Below are 24,140 nucleotides of genomic sequence, written 5' to 3'. Positions count from 1 at the left end.
AAAAACAACACACACGCAAAAAAACATGAATACTTTTTATTTACAACATGTGTCCATTGACATTTCCAATACATTTGATCTGACAATAGAACTGCATATATACTTTTTTTCATTGATGTGGAGACATTACAATTAAAATGCAGCGCGTTAAAACTCTTAAAAAATATATCAATATCTATGTTTGGTGTAAAACAACCCAAATAAAAATCCAGCATGTTACTAGCATGAGAACTCGAGCGGTACGGAAATGACGAAATGTATAAATTAATCAAGTTTAGGCCATTTTGAGAACAGCGGATGATCATTATTACAGCAATTTCATTCAGCAAAAAAAAAAAGATCAATTGCAGCTTCTTGTGTCCATATTTCAGTTATCCAAACTGCTCCAAGGGCCATGATACATTTTTGTAAAATTAAGCTAAACAAATGACTGTTAATTATAAGCTGTGTGGGTTTAATGCGTTTACGATTTTTTATTTTTGGAGGGGGGTAGGTTCCCCATTCCTGAATTACAGCATCAGTGTAGCAGAATTAAGCAACAGTGGTCATAAAATATTAAAAGTAATCAAATTCCAATGATTCGTACTGCATATTCTCTCATCTAGTGTGGCAAAAAAAAAAAAAAGAAGAAACAGTGCAAAATTGACAGCAAGTTTACATTCCTTTGATATGCATTTGACAGCGTTCACTCTATAGCAGGGCTACAGGAAGTAGTCTGCACCCACGTGTTGAAATGGATGAAGAGTCATCACAGGGGGGTGACCACTTAATGAAATCATTTGTTCAGTGATAGTGAGCAAGACATTCATTGGTGGGAGGGGGCGACGGGCAGTAATAAACATTTAAAAAAAAAAAATAAAAAAAAGCAACTGAAAAAGTAATTAGGAGGCACTCATATGCAACATGTACGACCTTTTCAAATTAGAACATGCTTAAAAAATAAAAACAAAACAATATTCTCCCAACTAAGCTCAATATTGCAGCGTTTTTTGGCGGGCAGCTATGATCCGGAGCTGTGCACGTGCGGGATGGGGTAAAACTTGGACACGCGGCTCTGGGCGGTGGGGTTAAGGCATTCCGACTCGCCGCTCATCTTGAAGAAGACTTCCTGCTCCTGGAGCTTCCGCGTGAACTCTTCCTCCAGTGCCTGCAGGGGGCAGCGTAGGACAAGAGAGTCAGACAACGAAAAAGATGAAGAACAGAATACAGGCAAGTCCCAATTAACAATTGTCTAGCACCACGCTGTTTGAAATTAGGTTTAAAATGACCCTAACATCGATGCAAATTCTTCATTAGCCCATCTATAGCGTTTTGCATTATGTGTTAGCACTAAGCTAACAGACTATCATTAAAAGAAAAAAAACCCCATTTTGGTTAACGTTTAAATCTCTATTGTTGTATGTGTTGCTAACATCCATGCTAATTCTTGCTAGGTGTTAGCATTAAGCTATCATACTTTCATTAGGTGGCAAAAAAATAAGGCTTGTTTGAACATTTTGATGTTTAAATACACAACGTTTAATTCTCTTTTTTGTGTCAATTTTACAGTAAACTTGCACAAGGAGTGACAAAAAGAACTCGAAGCAAGCACACTGGGGGGGGGGGGGTCTTATTTGGAGAACTGTGCGGACCAAAGTTGTTTGTTTCCTCAACACGATTGTCTCCCATTTCTTGGCAGCTAGAGAGTGAAAACAGGTGCTAATGAATATTTTAAAAAGTGCGCTTTAAGAAGTTGAAATGTTTTGTTTTTTTTCTATGGTTTCGCAATCTCCCCAAAATGTGACCTTCTTCCTGGGTCTGAGGTTCTCTCTCCACTCCTTGATCTCCTGACTATGCTCCTCATCCAGCTCCTTCAGCTTTTGGGTCTCGTGCTCAATCAGGAGGTGACATTTCTCATTCTGAAAACAAAATGGAGGCCGCGTGAGGAATCGGTGCAGGGCGCGTCGCGTACATCAACTGCACTGGGAGATAACGTCTAGGCGAGGAGGTCAGCTACGTAAACCACGACACTCCCACCATTAAAACGTGCGTGTCGCCTCACCTGCAGCTGCTGCAGCTCTCTGATGTTGGAGTCACACTGCAGCTGAAGATCTCTCATCTGGTTCTCGTGCTTCTGGTGCTGGTGGAGACGCTCGTTCTTCTGCCGCCTCTCTTCCTGGAAAGCAAACTGGACAAGCACGCTAGATGAATGATGACTCTGCTAAGCTGTGCTGGGAAACACTCCCGAGCCACTAGATAGTGGCCAATATGACAAGATCGCCATTTTGTAGTGCGATTGAAATGTGTAGTGAGTTTATAGCGCCTTCGATGTATCCCACAATGCATCTTGAACAAAGTTAACAAGCAAGCCTACTTTTACTCAAATCAAAGAATTACGACTTCCATTTTGTAACATACATCTTAACACATTATGAAAAACAGTTAATGGCCCTCATTAAGGGTTAAAATTGCCTAAAGATGCCACAAGATGGCGGAAGAGTTACTTGGCACAAACGTGGCATAAAATGGCACCAAAGTAATACTTTTTTTTTTTTATGGATGATAAATTACCCCCCAAAATCTGCAAATATGTGAATCAGTGAGTCATGAATCACAAATATGTAGGGGAACACTTAAATATAATTTTCAATTTGTTCAATATTTAAAACGGAGTTTCCACCAACTGACCAGTACGTTGTAATTATGCAATGGCAATGACATAATTAACAATGCGTCTTGAGTAGTGTTTGAAAAACATTTTCATTTGACCGATTCTTAAACGTTTAAACTAATTAATCCCTGAATAGCATTGTACTGAATAACATAATTAAATGTAATGTAAAGAATTAAGAATTGCTTTAATTACAATGGACATTATGCTGCTCTTTCTGGTTTGTGAACCTTGGCCACCAGGGGGCAGTAGAATACATACATACATTCTGTAGCTCTGATGATGAAACACAAAGACGACTGTTGCAACTAAGCTGCAGTAATATTAGTCGTATTTTGCGCAGCATAGGCATGTCGAGCCCAATTTTAATCCAAAATAAATCCAAGCACCCGCAAAATTTTAGAGAGTTGACGATTTCATAATCTGTCCAGTGCTAATGCTGTGGGGGGGTGGGGTGGATAATCTTACCTGCTTAATGCGGTCTCGCTCCTGCTCGGGCGTGATGACGGCCGAGGCGGCGATGCGGAGGCTCTTCTTGAACATGGCCATGCGTGTCTTGCCGTCGCTGCGCTGGATCTTGGGCAGGCGTACCCTTTCTTGGTTCTGCTTGTTCTTCATCTCCTCCACCAGACGCTGGTTGTAGCGCTGCATTTGCTCCATCTCCTGCAGCAAAAAAACCCCAAACAATCAAGGTTTGGGGGGGGGGGGTTTGTCGGTTGTATGTGCATGAAGAAGATTGCGCAACCGTGCTAATATTTCGCATTTTCTGCAAATATTTCTAATTATAGAAAAAACACCATTTGACAAAAACAATGTAAAAATACAGTAAATCCAATGTCCGCCATAATAATTATTTAATATAAAAAAAAGCAAGTTTTGTCATTCTTATTCTTTTAAGTGACATTTGGGTGAAGGCTTATATTTGGAATACTACTGCCCAAAGAAAATCAACTTTTTTGTGTTGGTTGTTGAGTGCAACAATTAACTAATTCATCGGCAACTTTCGGTCATCGCGTTATTTGGTCATTATTTTGATAATCGATGAATCATTTAGAAACCTTGTTGAATGTGAAAAATCCAAATGCTAAGAATTTCAGCCTGTCAACAGTAACTCTTTCTTTAGTTTTTCTTCAAAATGCGACATTTGCAACCAGCTGCTTTTACTTTGGAGAACAATTATCAACATTTTTTGCCGATTTTCTGACGTTACAGCCCAAACCCCAACCTGAATCATAATTATCCCGTGGAAGCAGGCTTTGTATTTTTGCTTCAAAATGCGACATTTACAAACACCTGCTTTAACTTTAGAAAACAATTATCAACATTTTTTGCCGATTTTCTGACGTTACAGCCCAAACACGAACCTGAATCACAATGACTTTACAATTGTGCATTTTATGCACCGTCAATTTGAACTGTTTTTGAACCAAGGGTTGAAATCAAAACATTTTTGAAATCCGATTCATCGGTTCATAATCCATGAATACAATATTCGTTTGTTGCCCACCCTCCAAAATATGTAGCTGAGGTTGTCCCCCATGTGCTTACTTTCTCGTGCCTCTTGAGCAGCTGGTGCCTTTGTAGGAAGTACTGGTCCTTGAGCTGCTGCTTGAGCTGCTGGTGCTTCTCCTGCAGGTGGCGCTCCTCCAGCTCCCACATGGCCGCCTCCCGCGCTGCAGACGCACGAGCCTTATCTCAGTGGCCTACTTTGCCGTAAAGCACGGACAGATCACTTGAGTAGACCGCCGGCCCACCTCTCATCAGCTGTTGCTTGTGGTTGAGGCAATCCCTCTCGATGGTGGCGATCTCCACTTTATGCTGCTGGATGATCTTCTTCAGCTCCCCGTCCAGCTCCTGCTGCTGCTTCTGGAGGAACTCCTGCTCCTGGAGGGGGATCACAAAACGGAAGCGACGGTGTGAAAAATAAAAAAAATAAATAAAAAAAGTGGAGCCGAGCAACGTCAGGATGGGAGACAGGTGAGCGTTGAAAGAGAAAAGGCACATCTGCCGTCAAGTGAATGATGTAATCGGGTTCTAGATGTGACATCGTCGAGTGGGAGCGGCAGAGGAGACACTCAAGAGAGCACGCATGAGCCACGATGGAGGCGAGAGAAAAGTCCAGCTCACGTGAGACGACATCGACAATGACATTTGACAGGCCGACCTTACACGTCACGTCGTTGGTTTGCGCCCGCCGCTTCAGCGTTACGACGAAGTTCGTTACTAGGAAACGACTGACGCTGGCAAAGGTAAACGTTCACCATGAAATCAAACCATGCATGCGCTCATTGAAAATGCTTTTATTTTTCTCATGTTTAATCAGAACTGCGTTAGGCTGCCCAGTGAGGCCTGTGGCGTCCATTTTGTCTTAAATTCAACCCCCGCCCAAAAAGTTAAAAAAATAAATAAATAAGAGGGTAATTTATTTGAAGTTTTTTTTTTTAGCACATTAAAAATGTGCAAGGCCACATATGATACTAGTGGGTTACACCTATTTAGTGAAAAATATATCTCAATTTGTTATTTACTAGACATGCTCACCAAGTATTCCGTAGTCAGTCAAATTTGTATAGCTATGCTTTTAATCACTTTAAAGCAGCAGTTTTCAAAGGCTTGAGCAAAATGGAGGGAAAAAAAAAACGGTTGTTAAGTCCTGCTAAGCAAATGTCATCCAGTTTTTCACAATAAAAAAATAAACAAGATAAATTCGTCTTTTTCACAGTATTTGAGGAAAAAGCTCATGTTGGCCACAATTTCCTGAAACTTTTTGGTTGAAAATGTAATCTCAAAAAAATGAATATAACGACATCCATTTCAATAATTAAAGCTGCAGGCAGTGATGAATGGGGCCTCGCAACTCCTTTTGGAGGCAAATCCTTTAAAAGATTCAACCTTGAGACACAATGCGCCGCCGCCATTTTGATGGCGTAGGAAAAAAAAAAAAAAAGCTTTGCAATTTAGCATCTCCCATCTGTCAAGTATAATTGAAGTAGAACTTTGCCAACGTACGAGCCTTGGAATTTGCCAAAAAATGGCGTTTTAAACCAAAATGGACAACTTCCTGTCCTTGATGTTTTTTTTTTTTCCATGTGTCCTATTTTGACAAGCAATGAAACTGGTGAGGGGCCATTTTTGTTTCAACTTTGCCGGGGGGTCTACTGAGTGACTTTTTCTGTCTGTTTTCCAGAGCCCTCAAATACATTTTACAATTCCACCAGGATACATGCCCTTGCGAAAAAAAAAAGATTTCTGGCACATTGAGGACCCTAAAATGTGACTCATTTGTCACACGAACAACAAAGCTACCTTATTTTCTCAAATAGTGGCTACTAGGGATGTCACGATACGATTATATCACGATATGAACCTCACGATACGATAATTTTCACAATATTGTGGAGAGGTTGGCGATATAAAAAAAAGCTCACGATATTGTAACAAAAACCAGCTCATATTAAAAAAAAACAAATATCACAATATTCTGTTTTTGTCCATAATAACAGCATTCAACAACAAAGAAGCCATTAATGCATCAAATGAAACTGCACTAATAACCTAACCACCAGAGGGTGCTGTAACTGCACAAACAGAAAACAACTTGACAGATTTGCTGGTATTATCGTGACATGACTACGACGATATATTTTAATATCGCGATATCACGATGCTGTGACATCCCTAGTGGCTACGCTGTAATTTTGAATGAAATCACGATTACTACAACGATCATTGATTGATTTCGAAACTTTGTATTTATTCAGCTACCAAAACACAACTATTCCAAACGGAGATTTAACTGACTAACTAACCCACTTAGCCATCTGTCATACAACCCAAATGTCCAAAAAAAACAGATCACTGGTGGAGGAGAGGAAGGAACCACTGCACACACACACACACACACACACACACACCCACACAAAAAAACACAGCGATGACGTCACTCCAAAACACACCAGAGCCCATGCTTACACGTGACTTGACTTGATTAAAAAAACAAAGCCGCGCTGTCACTTGACACACATCTAAGTATGGGCTGGAAAGAGAGAGTGGGGGAGAGTGGGGGAGGGGGCGGGGTGTGGGGGGCCAACTTACATCCTGCATCTGAGCATTGAAGAGTGCGCATGAGGACAACTGAAAAGACTGTATCATAACCTGGGCGACCGCCTGCGGAGGAGAGCACACAGCGCACACTCGCCCTCGTCAGGGACAAGGAGCAGGCTGACCATCTCACACACACACACGCACACGCACGCACGCACTCATCCTGGGACGGGCGATCCCCTTCCCACTTGGGGAATATCGTCGACTTTGCAGCACAAGTTGCGAATAAATGTTAGTTCATATCATTTATTAATGCTCTGCTTGTCTTGTCATGCTATTACCGCAGCTTGCATGTTTGGAATCCAGCTAGCAAAAGAAAAAAAAAAGCAGTTTTGTTAACAAGAGCCATGCTTCTTGTCTACTGAAGTTTTTTTTTTTTTTTCTTCATCAATTGGGGATGAGGCTTTAGCTTCGACCGTCCGAAATCAGTCTGCATTATGTTCATAACGGCACGTTTGGCTCCTGTACTTGAAATGAGTCAAGTCGCAGGCTAAAATGCTGACGCGCGGTCATTTTTTAATTACGATAAGGCAAAAATATCCCTCTCAAATCACGCGGGACCATATATTGTGTGGCTACGTTTGCATGGCAAAATGTCTTGAATCCGATCGGTTAGGATTAAAATCATGATTGGATGCAGTTTTCATGGACACTAAAAATAACAAATTAATTTGACTTGCGCAGATTGAGCAAATATACCGGAAGTAGTAGAAGCCGTAGCGACTTCCGTGTCAACAACACATCGCACCATCCATTTCTACTTTAAACATTAGCGTTATTTCCCTTTTGCGTTGTTACATCGAGTTAACACTTCCTAATGTTTTGCGCCCGCCATGTCTTTTTCTCACTGCTTCTATTAGCTTCCGGGAATAACAGAAACGTGTATACTGACGTCAGACATGGACGGTGCAGACGGTTTGTGTCGGAATGGGCTTGATTGGTCAGAATACTCCGAAAGGGTTGTGCGCGCAAAGCATTTTTATTCCGAATAAAAGTGTCCATGTCAACGTAGCCAGTTGGCGCAATCTTAAGGATCAATGACACAAGTGTCATTTTTCTGTTTTTAAAATTTTTTTTTAATGTAATGCCACCACGAAAAAGTACCAGTGGTGGCAAAGAGGATAAGTGGAATGATAGCCGGCGGAGTAGAAAACAACATAGGAAAGAGGCACTCAAGTCACAGGCGATCAAAGTTACGGGTCAGGAGAAGAATCGGGAAAGGGGTTGAGGGGAGAAGACATCAGAAGTTTGGGTTTTACCTCAGTCGTCTTAAGAAGCGTTAGGTCCTCCTTTAAGCGCTTCATGAGCTCTTTTCGCATGTGTTTGGGTGACTGGCCAACTTCCTGTTTGGCCTAGAAAATATTGTACTTGTGCAGAAACTGCTTGTTGATTTGAAGGTAAAAAAAAAAATTAAAAAAAAATCTAAAAATGTTGCACAAGAGTAAAAGGCATGCAGGGGACGTAGCGAGCATCCCGCCACCGTATTTCACCTCACCCATCGAGATTGGATACGGTATATTGCGGATTAATTAGTCATGAGTTGGATACTTTGCAATTGTCTGAGTCAGGCAAAAGTGTTTTGCGACTTATCAAATGAAACAAAAGCCAAGCGACGAAGCTGCAATCGTCGCAGAGAAGCTCCCGATGCCGATTGATTATTCAAAAGAATCCAGTCAAGGCGAGCCCATGTCAGTTTTCCCGCGTGAGCCCGATGCCACCGAAGCGGAAAAAAGTGCCACGGAATCACCCATCCAATGACCAAAGCCACCTCACACACTCATTCCAAACACATGGTTAGGTCAATATAGTACAGTTCAACAATACAAAAAAAATAAAATAAATAAATACAGTCAACAGTTGATAAGGCAATAATCGTCGACGGTGTAATATTGTTGCTGCAAGCAGAAGCAAAGAACCGCAATAAGGCCGCGGCAAATCGCCTGATCACCATGGCAACACAAAGCATAATAAAACAGCCAAAAGCCGGAGAGCTGATAATGACGATGAGGAGGATGAAGATGTCTTGCAGGCCTCACCTGGATTGAACTCGCTTTTTTTTTTCCAACTGCTGTGGAGGCGGATGAATAATGGATAGAGAAACATGGCGCGGCAAAGAGCGGGACAGCGGCATGCGACGGTCGTGGCGCACCGCTCCCGAAGCCTCGAAATGACTCAGCCGAGGTGAGAAGCCGCCATGCAGCACTCCGTATTCACGACATGCGCCAGTCGCCATGCCGGCCCGCACGTACCTCTTTCTTCTTGTTCTTCAGCATGTTCTGGAACTTGGACAACTCTTTGTCCTGATCCCCTTTAATACGTTTGGCTTCATCTCGCAGCCGACTGGTGTGATCTTGCTCCAAGCGCTCGATGGTCTGCTTCTGCTTCTTCTCCAGGCCCTCCACTTCCTGGTCGTACTGCCGCTTCTTGGCCTGAATCCGACGCAATGCCACACAATATCACAATGTCGTAATACAAACTACGTGTTCATGGGGCTGTTCAGCTTCAGAAAACAGGTGAGCCATGATAGGTCGTTATCTGAGCCCTGGGCAACTGTGATATCATTTTCAGTCGACAGCAAGTGACAAAATGGCCGCCCCCTAAAAACGGGTAACTCTTATTCCACAAACTATATAATAGCAATATAAATCAGGAGTGGCGTGTTTAGGATAGTGCAGGGGCATAGAACATATTCATGTAAAGAAGATTTTGGGGGCGACTTCCACTTTAATGCTACTACAAAAGCAAATGACTGCGGTTACACCTTCTCAAACTCGTATTCAAAGGTCTTAAAGCCATGAACGATGCAATTAACAATGAGCCGACTGCGCAGTGTTCGGCGGAAATGAATCAGACCGAGAGCGAAGCATCTCTCACAGAACAGGCTTACTCAAATGTATCTAATCCGGTTTTCGCTCGTCTAAAAAAACAAAAAAAACATCCAGACTTTCAATCTTGAGCCGACATCATGCGGCACGGCTCCCGAACACTCCTCAGTTCGAGAGTTTTAATAGATTTGTTCACAAGCTCTTTAACTGGGTTAATGTCTAAAAATAAGAGACATGAGGGCAGACCAATAGTATCGATTTGTGAAAAATTAAATCTACCATATTTCTTCGCAAGGAAAAATTTGTTACGTTGAAAAGTAGTACGGTATGGAATAAAAACAATAAAAGATCATGTTAAGAAATAAACTTTGTAGTGTAAATACAGCGCATATTTTTCCAAGGCTTTTTTCTTTTGTGGCATTTTCCAGCAATGGCCAACGACGACCGCAGAACCGGATATGGAACTTATTGCGCTTGCCACAAGTGCAGCTCCGGAAGTGGTCTTTGCCCCGACGGCTCCGCCCAAGTCGTCACAAGTGAGTTGAAAATAACACAACAGAGCGTACGTTGCAAAGTGAGGTGCATTTATCAGCGCTGCCTCATTCTTGCAAACATTTGCGGCACGTTTTCCATATTGCTTAACTTATTTTTCCACATTTGAATGACACTATAGAATGTTAAAATAATTCCAACAATTCCTGTACTCCAATTTTCTCGATGTGTTTGATCTCAAAAGCGTGGCGTGCCAAACTGTTCACGCAAGTCGCTCCAACCGATTAAGCTCAACTGTGAAACAAAGCAGCTCACTTGGCCGTGTTGAAGAAGGGGGGGGAGGAAACAAAAAAAGTTGTGGTGGAAGTGACTCACTGTCGTTTCCTGTTCAAAACGCCGCAATATCTGCTCTCTCTGCTGCTGCAGCTTGTTGCCGAGTTCCTGCTGAGCTCTCTGCTCCTCCTTCTGCAGCAGTCGCAGCTCTCGCAGCTCCTGCCGCCTGAAGAAACCACAGCATGCGGCCATGTCGTCAAAGGGCTGCAAAGTCAGCTCAGCAACCCCCCCCAATAAAAAAAAACCACTCGTTTTCTAGCTCTATCAACGAACAGAATGCTAACAGAAAGCTAGCTATTGCAGTAAAGTGTATCGTCATCAGCTGCCACATACTCCTCATCATGGTGTAAAAAAAAAAAAAAAAACGATTTCGAGGCATGCATGCTAAATAGGTCATGTTCCTTATTTAGGACCGTCAGTGTAGCGGCGGCGATCGGAGCCAGGCACACACCTCAGGAACCTCATCTCCTCGTTCTTGGCGTCGTCGTCGGTCACAATCTTCGACGTGGTCACGCTGACCTCCACGCCGTCCACCATGAACTTGCGCGTCTTTTTCAGCGTCTTCTTCTGCCGTTTGGACTCCTACGGAGTAAAACATTTTCATGCTGTTAAGTAGCAGAAAGAGCGGGTCGCGAGTTTGAATCTCTGCTCGGGGGCTTTTTTTTTTTTTTTTTTTCTTCCTCTCCCTGTGTTTGCACCGATTTCCTGAGGGTAGCCTGGCTTCTTTGCATGATCCAAACATACATAAACGGGTTAACTGAAGACTATATCGACACGTGGTGTCAATGTGAGTCTTGTGTGATTGACTTGTGATCTGTTCTCCTCTTGCCCTAAGTCAGCTGTAATAGTCGCCAGCTTCCCCCTGATTCTAAACAGGATAAGCAGTATAGAAAATGGATGGATGATTAAATGCTGATGTTTGACAAGTGGTGTTCACACACACAAAAAAAAAAAAAAAAAAGAAAAAGGACAGATGAAGCTACCTGTACAGACACTGAGCCTCCCTCTTTGCTTTTGGATAAGAAGCTGGAGATGGACAGATTGAGGTCCATGCTGCTGCTGTCGGCGGCCGAGCTGCTTCCGGAGTCCGAGTCCTTCTCCGCATCCTGCCGGCTCGCGCCAGGACTTCCCTGCTCCGCGTTGGACTGCGAGTCGGTTCGCCGACGGCTCGTGCTCTCCTCTGCCGGCGTGGCTTCTTTGTCATCCACGCTCGGGAGCCCTGCCTCCTCGGATGCGTCGAGAGCTTCATCACACACTCCGTTCGAAGGTCTGATCTCGTCAGTGGTCTCGGAGTCGTGATCGGGCAACTCTGACATTTTCTCCTCAGCCTTTTTTAGAAGGGACTCAGCCTTACTCAAATTACCGGGAGTTTCTGTGTCTCCCACTATGTGTGCTGCCGCGTCATCCCCACTTTCAATTACGGCTTCGGTGCCATTAGCCATGTCGGACAGTTCATGCTGAAGCATGTCGTCTGGCTTGCTCACTTGTTCGACCTGCACCTCTGAGGCAGACTCCGGTTTGGCACGCGCATCCTCGAGTGGCTCGTCCGATTCTGCAGCTCCGATCATCTGCTGATTTGACTCGTCTTCTTTGGTCACCTCTTCAGGCTCTTTTCCAAGTTCTATTACTTGAGGAGGATCATTTATTTTTTCTTCCCGCGTCTCCGTCTCTTCCGCTGTCTGCACTTCATCTATAACGTGTTCCTCCGGAGTTGTCGGCTCAGCGGGGATCTCATCAGCGCGGCCCTCGGGCTCCGGCGAGACGGGCTCCTCCATCAACCCGCAGGCCGTGTCTTCATTACCGGCCTCGGGCACCTCGTTGAGTTTCTCCTCCTCCGTCTTGTCAGGCTCGCTTGTTCCGAGACCTTCGTCGGAGAGCTTATCGCTGGACCCGTCTTCAGCCGGCTCAGCCTCGGTCTTCTCTTTGACGGACTGCAGCGCGGACGGAGTTGGCGGAACTTTATCTTCCTCGGAACTCGCCATACTCGCGTCGGACGGCGCTCGCTTGTGTCCGGGGGCGGCCTGGAACCAAAAAACACACAACGTTCAAATCTATCACTGACGTAAGTCATGTAAACCGGTTGGCTAGTTAATTAGTACCACGGGTGTATCAGACTCTTCCTCCTCTTCCTCTTCTTTGCTGTCTTCGATCTCTTCTGTGACCTCAGCCTTGGCTTCTGCGATGAGCTCTCGCAGAGGCTTGCTGTCTACAACGCTGGCGACAAATGGATGCTGCCAGGACGGAGGGAGAGACACAAGGAATGTAATTATAAAGCCGTTGCGCTGACTCTTGAGCAGATCCGCCCATCGCTATCAGATAAATAGAAGCGCAGGCATAACGATATGCTGAAAGCCGTGGCCGGACGATGGCGGCTCACCTGTAGAAGCTGCAATGGGCCCCACCGGTTGTCCACATTCTTGTCAAGTGCTCTGCGGAGGAAGTCGTTGAATTCTGGTGTCCTGCAATACAGTTAGGAGGACATAAGGCAGGAATCGAGACTTTTCCCCTCACTGGATGGTCAGCATTACGTAATTGAACAGCGAAGTGGAGGCTTTGCAAAGGTTTATAATGTAACATCTACGCACATTTCTGTTATCCCGTATGGAGACTTTTGTTCAACAAATTTACTTTGGTTTAAGAGTCTGTTGTCTTTCGTAAAGAAGCATACTGCATTCACCAGAAAATAAAAAGTCTTTTCCGAGCAATTTTGGGGTTTTGTTTTGGAGATTTTTAGGGGTTTCTGTTTTTAGAGTACATTTTTTCTGTTTGATCAAATATTTGTTTTGAGGGATTTTTTTTCAGTATTCTTTGTCTTTTTTTTATTTTTTAGTTTGTCTGAATCCTTTTTTTTCTTTTTTTTTGGGATTATTCAGAATATTTTATTCCACCCAAAAATTATTCAGAAAAACTAAAAATTTCCAAAAAACAGAAATAATTATTCAAAAGAACAGAAGAAATTTATTCCCCAACAAAACAGAAAAAAACACTCCCCCCCAAAAAATGAAAGAAAAAAATTCCCAAACCAGAAAAAAATATTCCCCCCCCCAAAAAAACTGAAAAAAACATTACTCTGGAAAACAAACAAAAACAAAAAATAAATTATCCCCCCAAAACAAAGTGAATGCATTACGCTTCTGTATAAACCTAAATTAGGAGTGATAAATAGAAGCAAGCATGCTTTACCTCTTCTTTGAAAAACTGCGCTAGCAAGTCTTTCATTTTTGTTTCCTCAGAGTGATGTTACACGATATCAGAGAATACTTTTATAAGTTTACATGGGATTTAGATGAATGTGTGTTTTTAAGTATACATATTTATATAATCTATCAATATCTCCGATTTTCACCTGTCGTGGGTGGGTCTGGCGCGCCACTGGGTTCATTGTACCGGGTTCACCCATTAAACAGACACGCTATCCGTCAACAACGGCACATCATCTCACCAGCGGGAGGGTTGCATGAGGGTGGGCGGCTCGGACTTGGCTATTTTCAGCAGCACTCTCATGGGATTCATCTCGTGATTGGGCGGCTCGATCTGCGCCAGCTCGATCAGGGTCACCCCCAGGGACCAGATGTCCGCCTTGTAGTCGTACGGGCGGTCCTTGGACGTCTCACACATCACCACTTCTGGCGCCATCCTGCACAGCCACAAATGAGGGGCAATTAGAATTACTCTATTCAATAATATCAAACCAGATTACTGCAATATTAATGGGCAAAACTGTAGTTTGAATCCCCCAAAAAACGCTTAAATACATATAAGACTGTTTACAGACTTCGGTGCTGCTGTTTTGGTTAGCAATAGAGTTAAGTCGACAGTTTGTGTGTGAATGTTAGTGTCTATGAACTTGGAGGACTATGGCTACTACCATTTTTATACATTTCTAACAGGAAAATGGACGTTATCTATTTGAGGGAGGAGTTTATTTGTGTAAGGTATGCACCACTTGAACTGGAGGACTTCAAGGGAAATTCTTTTTGTTGGCAAAATGACTTGGCATGTGTCTGGGAATTCAACGCCAGCCTGTATTTAAAGCTGAGGTCATTCGACACCCACGTTTGGTGACGGTTTTCCCTCAGCCTTTATTTTCCGACAACTTTAGCGATAGCACGTTGAAAATTGATGCTGTCAAGCCGTTTCAACAATGATCCGATAGAAAGGGTTGAATACCCTTTTGTATCCGGGCCGAGTGACTCACCAGTACGGCGTTCCGATGAAAGAATCTCTTCTCTGTATCGTCTTTGTGTTTTTCGCTGAAACCCCAAAATCCGCTGAAAAAGAGGAAATGAATTCATAAATCTTTTCTCCATTCACTCAGCCGAGGCGCAATGTCGAAGCTTTGTGTTTATCAGTGGCTCAAGTGGTACTTTTCAAAATCCTAAACACAGCTGCAGTTAATAATCGAGAAGGGATGCTCAAAGCGTTTAGTCAATTGATACTACAGTTTTTCTCGCATGTGCTACGTTCCAAGGATGCAACATATAACATAAATCATTAAGTCCTATGAGGCTGCTTGATAATTATTGCTTGCCAGATTCCACAATTTGCCTCAGCGTGACTCATGCAGCAACGGTGCAACAGGAAAAACATGAATATATTTGGAATATTATGCAACTAATCTGACGTACTGTAGGAGTACAGACTAGTCGACTAATCAACTTTAGTACTTCACAATGTTTTAGAGCTCAGGTCAACTAGTCGCTAGTCACATTTTTGCCTTGCTAGAGCAGGCATATAATCACAAAGCATTCTCTTATCCAGTTATTGTTTATAATTATACCGCTGACAAAACATCAATGACATCATCGGCGACTAGTTGACTTTCATCACATTGGTGTCAACCTAAAACGATCTGAAGTCATGCAACCGCTAATTATTGCTACCTTTTGAATGCAAATGTCACTCGGTGAGACATAACCGAAAAATCTCTCTGTGGAAAACTAAATCAGCGCATGAATGAGTCAGTCGCTTGTGTAAACACGGCGCTCTGCGGCGTGCGCTTGTCAAAATCACAAGGCTCAGCTGGGTGCCGCGGCGCTGACGAGAGCCCCAAAATTGACTTAACTAATTATCCCCTTAAGCCTTTAAGTGGCTCAGTAGGAGGCTTCTAAGTGGCCACCCAGGACACAAGGCGGAAAAGACAACAATTAATCTGCTTTTGTTCTACGCTGAGCATCTTAGACCTGAGCTTTGCGGGAAGAGGAGCCGTCCTTTCCAGGATGAATAATCCTTCCCATTTGGTGACACACATGCACACCCAAAACAAGGAACATTTCTGGTGGGGTTACTGTGGTTTATAAATTCGTGTTGACACTTTTACACCAACCAGTGATGGTATACAAATATGAGTCCGGGGTCCGTTAGCTGTGTTTCCTGAAAATTATTATAAAAATTGAAAATTATCCCCATTTATAAGATGAGTTGAGTCCAACACAGGCACACTGTGATAGTGTTCAGCAAGTCTGCTTCACAGTTAAAAGATCTGAGTTTGAATCACCGTGTGGAGTGTTTGCATGCTCTCCAGTGCTTGCGTGGGTTTTCTTAATGAACTCCGACTTCCGCCCACATCCTCAAAACATGCATGTAATGGTTCTAGATTGTCCATAGGTGTGAATGATCATACCAATGCTTGTGTTCAAACTTTTTGGCCACTTTCCTATGTCATTTCCATCCACAACATACCCAATTTATAAATCAATACATTTCAGATTACCAAGTTTGACTTCTCCCTCCAGGGACAGGAGAATGTTGCCGGCCTTCAGGTCTCTGTGGATGATCTTGTTCTCGTGCAGGTAGACCAAAGCCTCCAGGGTCTGCTTGCACACCACACGGATCTGCGGCTCCGTCAGTGGCCTCTCCAGTTCTGCGGAAAAATGCCGATGACCGCCGGTGAGTCATTTTCTCCCACATTACGTTGCGTTATGTCACAGCGTGCAGTTTGGCAATTAAGTAAGTAAACATCAGCTGAGATGGTAACCCACAGCAACGGGGGGAACAAAACTCGCTTGTGAGAGGAAAAGTTTAGTGTTCAAGTGGAGTCTGAGTGGCTACACAGTTAATGGTTGATTTCCATTCAAAACGCTCATTCACAGAGTAGAGATGCTTTTATTCAAGTTTCAAAATAAGAGGGTGAGAAACTATTGGCATTTGTAACACTCCTTGAAACCGGAGCTACAATAATTACACACTGGCATGAAATGGCCTCTTTAACCAGAGAAGGGGCGGGGGGGGGCACTGCATTCTGGAGGGACTAAAAAGAGTTGAACAGAACTTTCCGGTGAATGAGGGACTTACCCAGCATGATGGCGTCCACTGCACCACCCGCACAGAACTCAATCAGAATCTGCACAGAGGAGAATAAAACGTCTTGTGGGACACATTGGAAAGGATGCCTTTTAGAATGAGGTCTTTATTATGCGATGGACACAACGATCTTTAAAAGGAAAGACATCATCCATTAGACCTTGTTCCAAGAAGCCAATCAATTGGAAAGAATTATCAACGGACATTTTACAAGAGTCGTTACATCAACGCTGACACGGAATTATTTCATCGAAACTATTCCCCGGAGTGTAGCAAATAAATGTGCTGCCAATGGAATGCCTCGCATCTGACATATTTCAACATACATTTCCTTACGTCCAGCAATTCCAATAGCACTTCGTCCTCATTTTTGTCAAGGGTGAACTGGAGGTGGCTGACTTTGGGCAAGAGGCCGGAGGACGTACTGTCGACTTCCTCTTCTTGCAATTCAAAATGTGAAATGCAACAGAGGATTTCATAGATAAACACCTACTACGAATGCTGCTAAAATTTCATACCGTACACAAATGCACCCAAGACCCAGTTCGACTATTGTGTTCTTGCCAGTCCATTACGGAAGCCCGTGCGTGGTATCAGGTGATAGATAAAAATCAATACAAGCTACAACCACATACTGCTCTCTATTCAGGGATGGACACAAAGCAAGACAGCCAGGTGTTTGTTCTCATTCAACAAGATAACAGTGCTGCTTGTCATCTACTTCCTTTTGAATCTTACAGGCTTTAACATTGGCTAAACAGTTACATCCTGCAAGAACGCCAACTCGCCCCCCAACATATTGTGTAATAAAAAACTTGTACAACAGCACACGCAAACGCACATGCGGTTACATATTCATCACGCTGGTTAAAGACCAAGCCCGTCGGGACAACCTGCAGTGTGGCTCTGAATTATTTACGGGCACTTTCTCCGAGGTCCGAAAGCGCTCCATTATCTCGGCGGTGGGATGTGGCCCGTGCTCCAGAGACGGGTCACATGACACCAAGCGCCACTATGTAATTGTCGTGGGGCCTCTCGGCCTGTCCCGCGCAACGTGAGATTTACTGAGTGTGTACGAAAAGTGCAGAAGGACCCAACTAAGCTCTCACTGCAACAAAAATTTGGCGAGTGCACATGGTTTACTAAGTCTAACACAATTTATTGTATTTAAATTAAGAACTAATGGAAGTCAGTTCTGACATTAAACATTAACAGTCTGTACTGGCTTTTCAGTAATATTTTAAAAATCGCAATTAGGGCTGAGTGATCAATGAATTATCAATTAATTTGCGTTTATCGGGTGTCAGAAAAGCAGAGTGACTGTTAAACGCTATATTGAGCAACTTTTTGGACTCTTTTGTTACCAACGTTTAAAAAAAAAAACTCAACTAGCTGGTTTGATTAGCACTAAGAAACACACAAACATGAGTAAAAACATTTTTGCATTGTTTTCAGTAGCACTACAGGTGCTGTATCCATTTGTATAGTTTTCATAGGAAGGCAGCACAAGATATCGAAAAAATATCGTCATTGCGATAATGTCACATGTAGTAGGCGTAACGAAATGACATGCGATAAGTTTCATATGGCATGTTATGCTTTTAAGTGACCGTGACCAATCATTAAACGTGTCTGGGGGCATTGCTAACGCACACAAAAAATAAAACAATATGTAAAAAAAATAGACCGGTAATGTAAAAACTTACAATTGTCTTAAAATATATTGAGCCTGCTTATTTTGACGCTTGAAAAAAAAAAAAAAAAAAAGGTTATTTTTCATTAGGGAGTAAAATGTCATTTCTCTAGGTACATGAATATCGCAATATTCAACACCCATATCGCATGTTAGTCCAATATCGCACAGGCCTTTTTTATAGTATAATACTATAACTGTTAGATCATTAAGTTAGTGCTAAACTGACAAGTGAACACAAAGTGTAATGACAAACTGCTTGGCCTTTGCCATTCAAACAGCTGCTCTTTAAGTGCTCATAAAGATCACCGCAAGATAGAATAAATGCTGATTCCAACTGCTGCGCTGATTAGTTTTCCCATTAAAGATTTCAAAAGACGTGAACAGCAACAGCACCTCCCCCCACACATTTTGTCCAGCAAGACTCATAATCTGTGCGGGAAAGCAAAGGCAGGGATGTTTTTTTTTTTTTTATACTGACAGTGACTTCTGCCCTCACACTTTTCGCGGCTCCAGATTTTCTTTTCTTTCTCTGCAGGCGCTTATTGTTACACTTTGGCAGTATATAGAGCAGAAGTAAAGCATAACGGGGTCACAGGGCGTTTTCCATCGCCAAAAAGTAGGTGAAAGTGGAAAAAAAAAAAAAAGCACTTTAAATGAGATGTTCAACTGCAATGCGGAAGAGAGGACCAATGAGTGGCTTGCGCTAAACTGGCTTGTCTCTGCTTCCTGCGTCTCCTCGGCTTTAAATCAACACAAACAACTTGTTACCGACCCAGAGTTTGCCCTCGAAGTAGAAGGCGTCCAGCAGTTTGACGATGTGATGGTGGTCGCAGGAGGCCAGGATGTCAATTTCGACCATGTAGTCTTCCAGTTCATCCTCCGTCTTCGTGTCGATGACTTTGGCGGCGGCCAGCGTCCCGTTCTGCTTGTTCTGAGCCTGAAGGCGATAACGCAACATTGTTCAAATAATAGTTAGAAGTTTGACACTACAAGTCCCGCAAAATGACACTTTTTCATTTGTAGCTAGGCGACGCAGTGCTTATTGTGGCAAGACATCCTCAACAATAATGCATATCAAGATAGTTTTGTATTGCATCAATAAATTTGATTTGAGTTTGAGTGAGGCTGCAAGCAATCACATCAGGAAAACATTTCCATTAAGACATTTCATAAAGACTTCTTAATTACAAGGGCTGGATTTACACCGCAAGCCCAAGTGCCCAATTCCGATTTAATGCCGATATCTGATCTGGTCCATTTCCAGGCACGCTTCAAGCGACACATCTGATAAGGCTGTGTTTACATTGATGGAAGACGTCAAACAACACACACAAGAAATGCCCATAAATAACCGGGCAGTAAAGTTAACAATAAAACGTAAAAAAATTGATATTCAAAATGTTAAATATCAGTGAGTTAGCCCGGGCTGACTCTTCCACCCCACTGATTGAAATAAGGGTAACCTCTTTTGCTCCACAATTATTGCGGTTATTTTATGACGTACATATAAATAATGTAGCATATCGTGTTGTTAGCCTGTTAGCACATAGTGCTAAATTTCATTTTTTAATGTTTTTGGAAACCAAGAAAAAAAACAGGACAAATTCAAAAAACAAGAGTGCGGTTCAACTTTTTCATATTATTATGACCTGGATGACTGAGTTTACACAGACATAAAGAATTTTTTGTTTTACATTTTTCGCAAGTCCATTAGTATTTTTTTTATTGATATTGTGACAGCAAGTTAAAAATGACTTCGGCAATTATGAAATTAGGCTGATGATATCAACATCAAATTTAATGGTCTGTGCGTTTTAGATTATGTTAATCTCACGTTTATATATCCGATACCTATCAGATGTGTATCCACATTTGGAAGAAGCCTGATTCTGATCTACAGATATCTGATTCCACAAGTTTGGTTCTATTTATGCTGCCTTGGCCCATGACCAAACTCTGCCACTTGAGTGCAAAAAAATCTGAATTGCGTCACTTGAACCACGCAGGCATGGGTGTGGCCTGCGAAATGACCAACAGAGTTACTAACACGTGAAACTATTGTCATCTGACCCACTCTCACTGAAGTTGGCTCATTTCCTCACGCTGTTTTTTTCCCTCCCATCGTCCTGTTTTTTTTTTCCCTGTCACTTTAGCCAGGCGTGACAATTGGGATTTGGGCTGGGATTTTGTACGCTTATGAGAAAATGTCTCACCAATTACATTGGGTGAAAAACCAGTAGCAGGGGAGTTGTTTTAAGGCCCGCTTTGAGTCCTGATGAACTCAGACCCAACATCGGAGAGTAAAAGGGAAAACGAGGAGGGAGGGAGTGTTAGGATTGGAACAACTGATCCTATGTTTACAGAGTGCTAACCTGACACACGCCCCGTCTCTTTCCCTCTGCGCGGCCTGACGTCAGTGTCAATTTTTGTCTCTCATATTTCACACAATGTGAATCACACCAATGTGAATGATATGGGCCGTCCGTCTGTGGCGTGTACTGCAGGTCAAGTCATTGCCCTTGATACATGATCCACGTGACTGAGGCCTTTTGGAAACTTTTGGGGTCTTTTGGAATTCGGCTAGGGCATCTTATTATACTCTTTCTTACTAAAGTTGCCAATACAAATGAATAAGAAAAGGAAATCTTCACAAAATGCCAGTTGCGTAATGTAGAAAGCGTTGTCAACACAATTGTACTGATGTTATTAAAGAGACATTGTACATTTACGTTTTTTCAATATAGCAATTATTATTCCATTGTGATCCTCGCGTTATCCTGCATTTTTTTGCGCGTGCTATCCCAACATGCGTCACGACAACGATTTTCTGTCCCAACTGTCTTCAGGTGCAGATATATCAACTTGGGTTTGTATAGAGCCCGTGACAGACTCCTGGCTTTCATCGCAGCAACTTACTCAGCTAATAAGGAACTGCAAACTGGCAAATGGTCATTTCTGGACAATTAGCAGTATTATTTAATCAGGAGAGTTCCAGGAAGGAACTCCTGTGTTGGCGCCGAAAAGGGCCACAAGGGAAAAAGCCGTCCACATCAGACTACAATACTGCATTGAATAAGAACAGATGAATGATAAGTTGCCTTCTCACTGATGGTATAGTGGTTCACTCGCTGACTTCCATGCAGCCAAGGTGGGTTCAGTTTAGGGCTGAAACAGTAACTCAATTAAGTCAATTACACAGAAAAGTTCAAATCCAGTTGCTGCAAAAAGATTTTGTGGTAACGAACGTAACACATCAGCACACTCGCCAAGACAAGGTATCGATGTTAGCTAATTTAATATAGCCTACCACGGCCAGTTCGAACATGCTGTAATGCCCCCGCGAGTTACACAGCTGCCAGTGCACTTTCAATCTCTTTACTGAACAAACTATAATAATCATCATCTTCATCATCATCATAATAATAAGTAACAAGCACATAAAGATGAGCTGCTATGACCACAACTGACGGCCAGGGACCCGCTCAACACACAAACTGTCTCACAGTTAACACCCAGCTGCTAACCTGATTTGACAAGTCACTCTACACTCTCATTTGTTGACTCCCACGTCACTCACCTTTTAAAGCCACACACACTCAAAGTCACAAATATAATAGTGTGGAACATGAGGATAGTGACGCCAAGTGAATAATATTTGCGCCTCATATTTTGATGTTTAATAATAAATTATAATTACTTGAAGCATCGATAATAATGATAATTAGTATATTTATAATCAATTGTAAAATTATTTGATAGAAACAGCCTTAGTACAGTTCGCATTCAGAAAAAGTGTGAACATGAGTGTGAATGACTTTCTGTCACTAAATGTGCCTTGCAATGGACTGGCGAGCATTCCAGGGTGGAGTTTTAATGTGATAAATTATCCCTTTAAAACTACGCCCTGAAATGTATGACATTATAACATGATAGCCGGGTTTACATGGAGAATTTTTTGTCATTCGGAATGAAATCATTCGGAATGAAGCTTTCTGGTCGCCTGTTTACATGTGACATGATTTATTCCGATCAGCCGTTTACTTGCGCCACCCTGTTAATCAGATCAGCTGTGTGACAGCCGTGGCAGGTGGATATCGATGTAAACATCACGTGATCTATTTAGTACAGTATTCGCAATTGTCTTAACACTTTTATTAAAGCTGCACCTTGATAAAAACAAGTTACCAGTAGTTTAAAACAAGTTAACGCAAGCTCCGGTAAGACGCTGCCATTTTAAAATGCGTATACAACGACGTCACTACACATTTACGTCAAGACAGAGCATGCGCAGACCGTACGTAGCTCGGCTATTACGATTGAACTGTTATTGGCAAACTGAAATTCCATTCGGATGGGGCATTTTTAATTCTGATTGGGGTGTTCAGGCACATTTTCATTCCGATTGGTCATTCGGATCCTTTCTAATTTCAATACATGACTCCATGTAAACCCGACTGATGTTGAACTTTTTTTTTTTCCTGGTGTGTATATCAGGATCATTGTCAGGCTTCTGCAGAACTTGCTGATGCGCTGATCATTTTAATCAGGTGTGTTGGGAGGACGGAAAACATCTAAAAAAAGGATTGGGGCCCTCGAGAACTGAAGTTGGTGACCCCTGGTCTAAATGAAGCTCCCTGGCCATTTCAAAATGGTATAATCGGCACAAAGATGACACGAGATGCTGACAAATCAATTTTGCTGTTGCCTTAGCCTGAAACACAGACTGGCCATGACATGAGCGGGTCAAAAATGTTAACATTTCAGCCTACAAGAACTTCAATTTCCATTTGAGAAAAAAAAACCCGTCTGTCATCTCTGCCTGGTGAGCCTATTTCTCCGATTAACAACCATTTCTACTGGCGGAATTTATGTGAAGTTATTTTATAAAGACTTAATTTGTTTGTTGGGCAATTACTCGACTATCATTTTTGGCTAATCTGCGAGTGTGCCATCACGGCTGCTGTCATTTTCTCGTGTTCTCTCTTGACAAGCGTGTGTCAGAACAGTACCACAATGGAGTCCCATGGAGGACGGTTACCTAATAATATGTCGTAAAGGTGTACTAACAAATACCTTGTAGACTTTGCCGAAGGCTCCATCGCCGAGTTCCCCAATGATGTCCCAAATCTCCTCGGGGTTGACGTCTCGGTGGACGTGCTCGTACTGCTTCTTCTTCCTGTCGGACCCGAGCTTGAAGATCTTGCGAAAATTGAAAAAGGACATTTTCTTTTTTTTTTTGAAGGCGGTGTTACTACAGTGTTATTGATGCCTCGGTGTTTCCCGCTCGTGACGCGGAGCTCGAGAAGCTACAAAAGCGTGCGAATGTCATTTAAGCTGCGGCGATGCTCTCAATTCCAACTTCCATTCCCGGGCATCTCGAGTCGTCTCGGTCATGGGGAGAGGGAGAAGCCCGAGGTGAGGGGAGCGGAAGCGGAGGAGGTGGAGGAGTTGACCGCTGCGCGAATGCTCCACTCCGCTTTGGTGCTGTTTGTTTGACACGGCTTGAAGGAGAGCAGCACGCCGGTGACGAGCATAGTCATTAAAGTGTCGACGCGCCTTCATTGAACGTCACCGCGGAAAGGCACACGAAGGCACGTCCCCGTGCCTTCTTCTTCTTCTTCCTCTTCTTCTTCGGCTAGCTGACCGCACGCTCAACTTGGCGAGCTAACGTCAGCTCACGTTAGAATAAGCATTTCCGTTTCTCGTATTCACAATAAAGGTCCAACTTTTGCATTCA

The 24,140-nt window shown here is 42.9% G+C and overlaps 1 protein-coding gene across 4 annotated transcripts; it reads right to left on the bottom strand.

The window, feature by feature from the left end:
- Positions 1–20: 20 nt before the first annotated feature.
- On the bottom strand, positions 21–24,064 carry slka (STE20-like kinase a). Of its 4 annotated transcripts, XM_086045506.1 has the most exons (20): positions 23,477–24,064; positions 19,176–19,340; positions 16,699–16,747; positions 16,118–16,267; positions 14,603–14,675; positions 13,847–14,041; positions 12,782–12,863; positions 12,504–12,635; positions 11,388–12,425; positions 10,856–10,986; positions 10,447–10,570; positions 9,004–9,183; positions 8,014–8,106; positions 6,746–6,817; positions 4,405–4,534; positions 4,199–4,323; positions 3,119–3,313; positions 2,042–2,167; positions 1,785–1,898; positions 21–1,147 (listed from the first exon to the last, which is right to left on the bottom strand). In XM_086045506.1, the coding sequence occupies exons 1-20, from the start codon at positions 23,624–23,626 to the stop codon at positions 1,001–1,003; spliced, it is 3,471 nt and encodes a 1,156-aa protein (XP_085901632.1). In that variant the 5' UTR covers positions 23,627–24,064; the 3' UTR covers positions 21–1,000. The 4 variants fall into 4 exon arrangements, with proteins under 4 accessions (XP_085901632.1, XP_085901633.1, XP_085901634.1 ...); XM_086045507.1 differs by lacking the exon at positions 6,746–6,817; XM_086045508.1 differs by lacking the exon at positions 8,014–8,106.
- Positions 24,065–24,140: the final 76 nt, after the last annotated feature.

The sequence above is a fragment of the Filicampus tigris genome, chromosome 11 (genome assembly GCF_054856515.1).
Source record: "Filicampus tigris isolate MCC_2025a chromosome 11, RoL_Ftig_1.0, whole genome shotgun sequence".
NCBI classification, from domain to species: domain Eukaryota; kingdom Metazoa; phylum Chordata; class Actinopteri; order Syngnathiformes; family Syngnathidae; genus Filicampus; species Filicampus tigris.
Note: the sequence above shows the minus strand (reverse complement) of the source record. Positions and strands in the feature narration are given on the sequence as shown.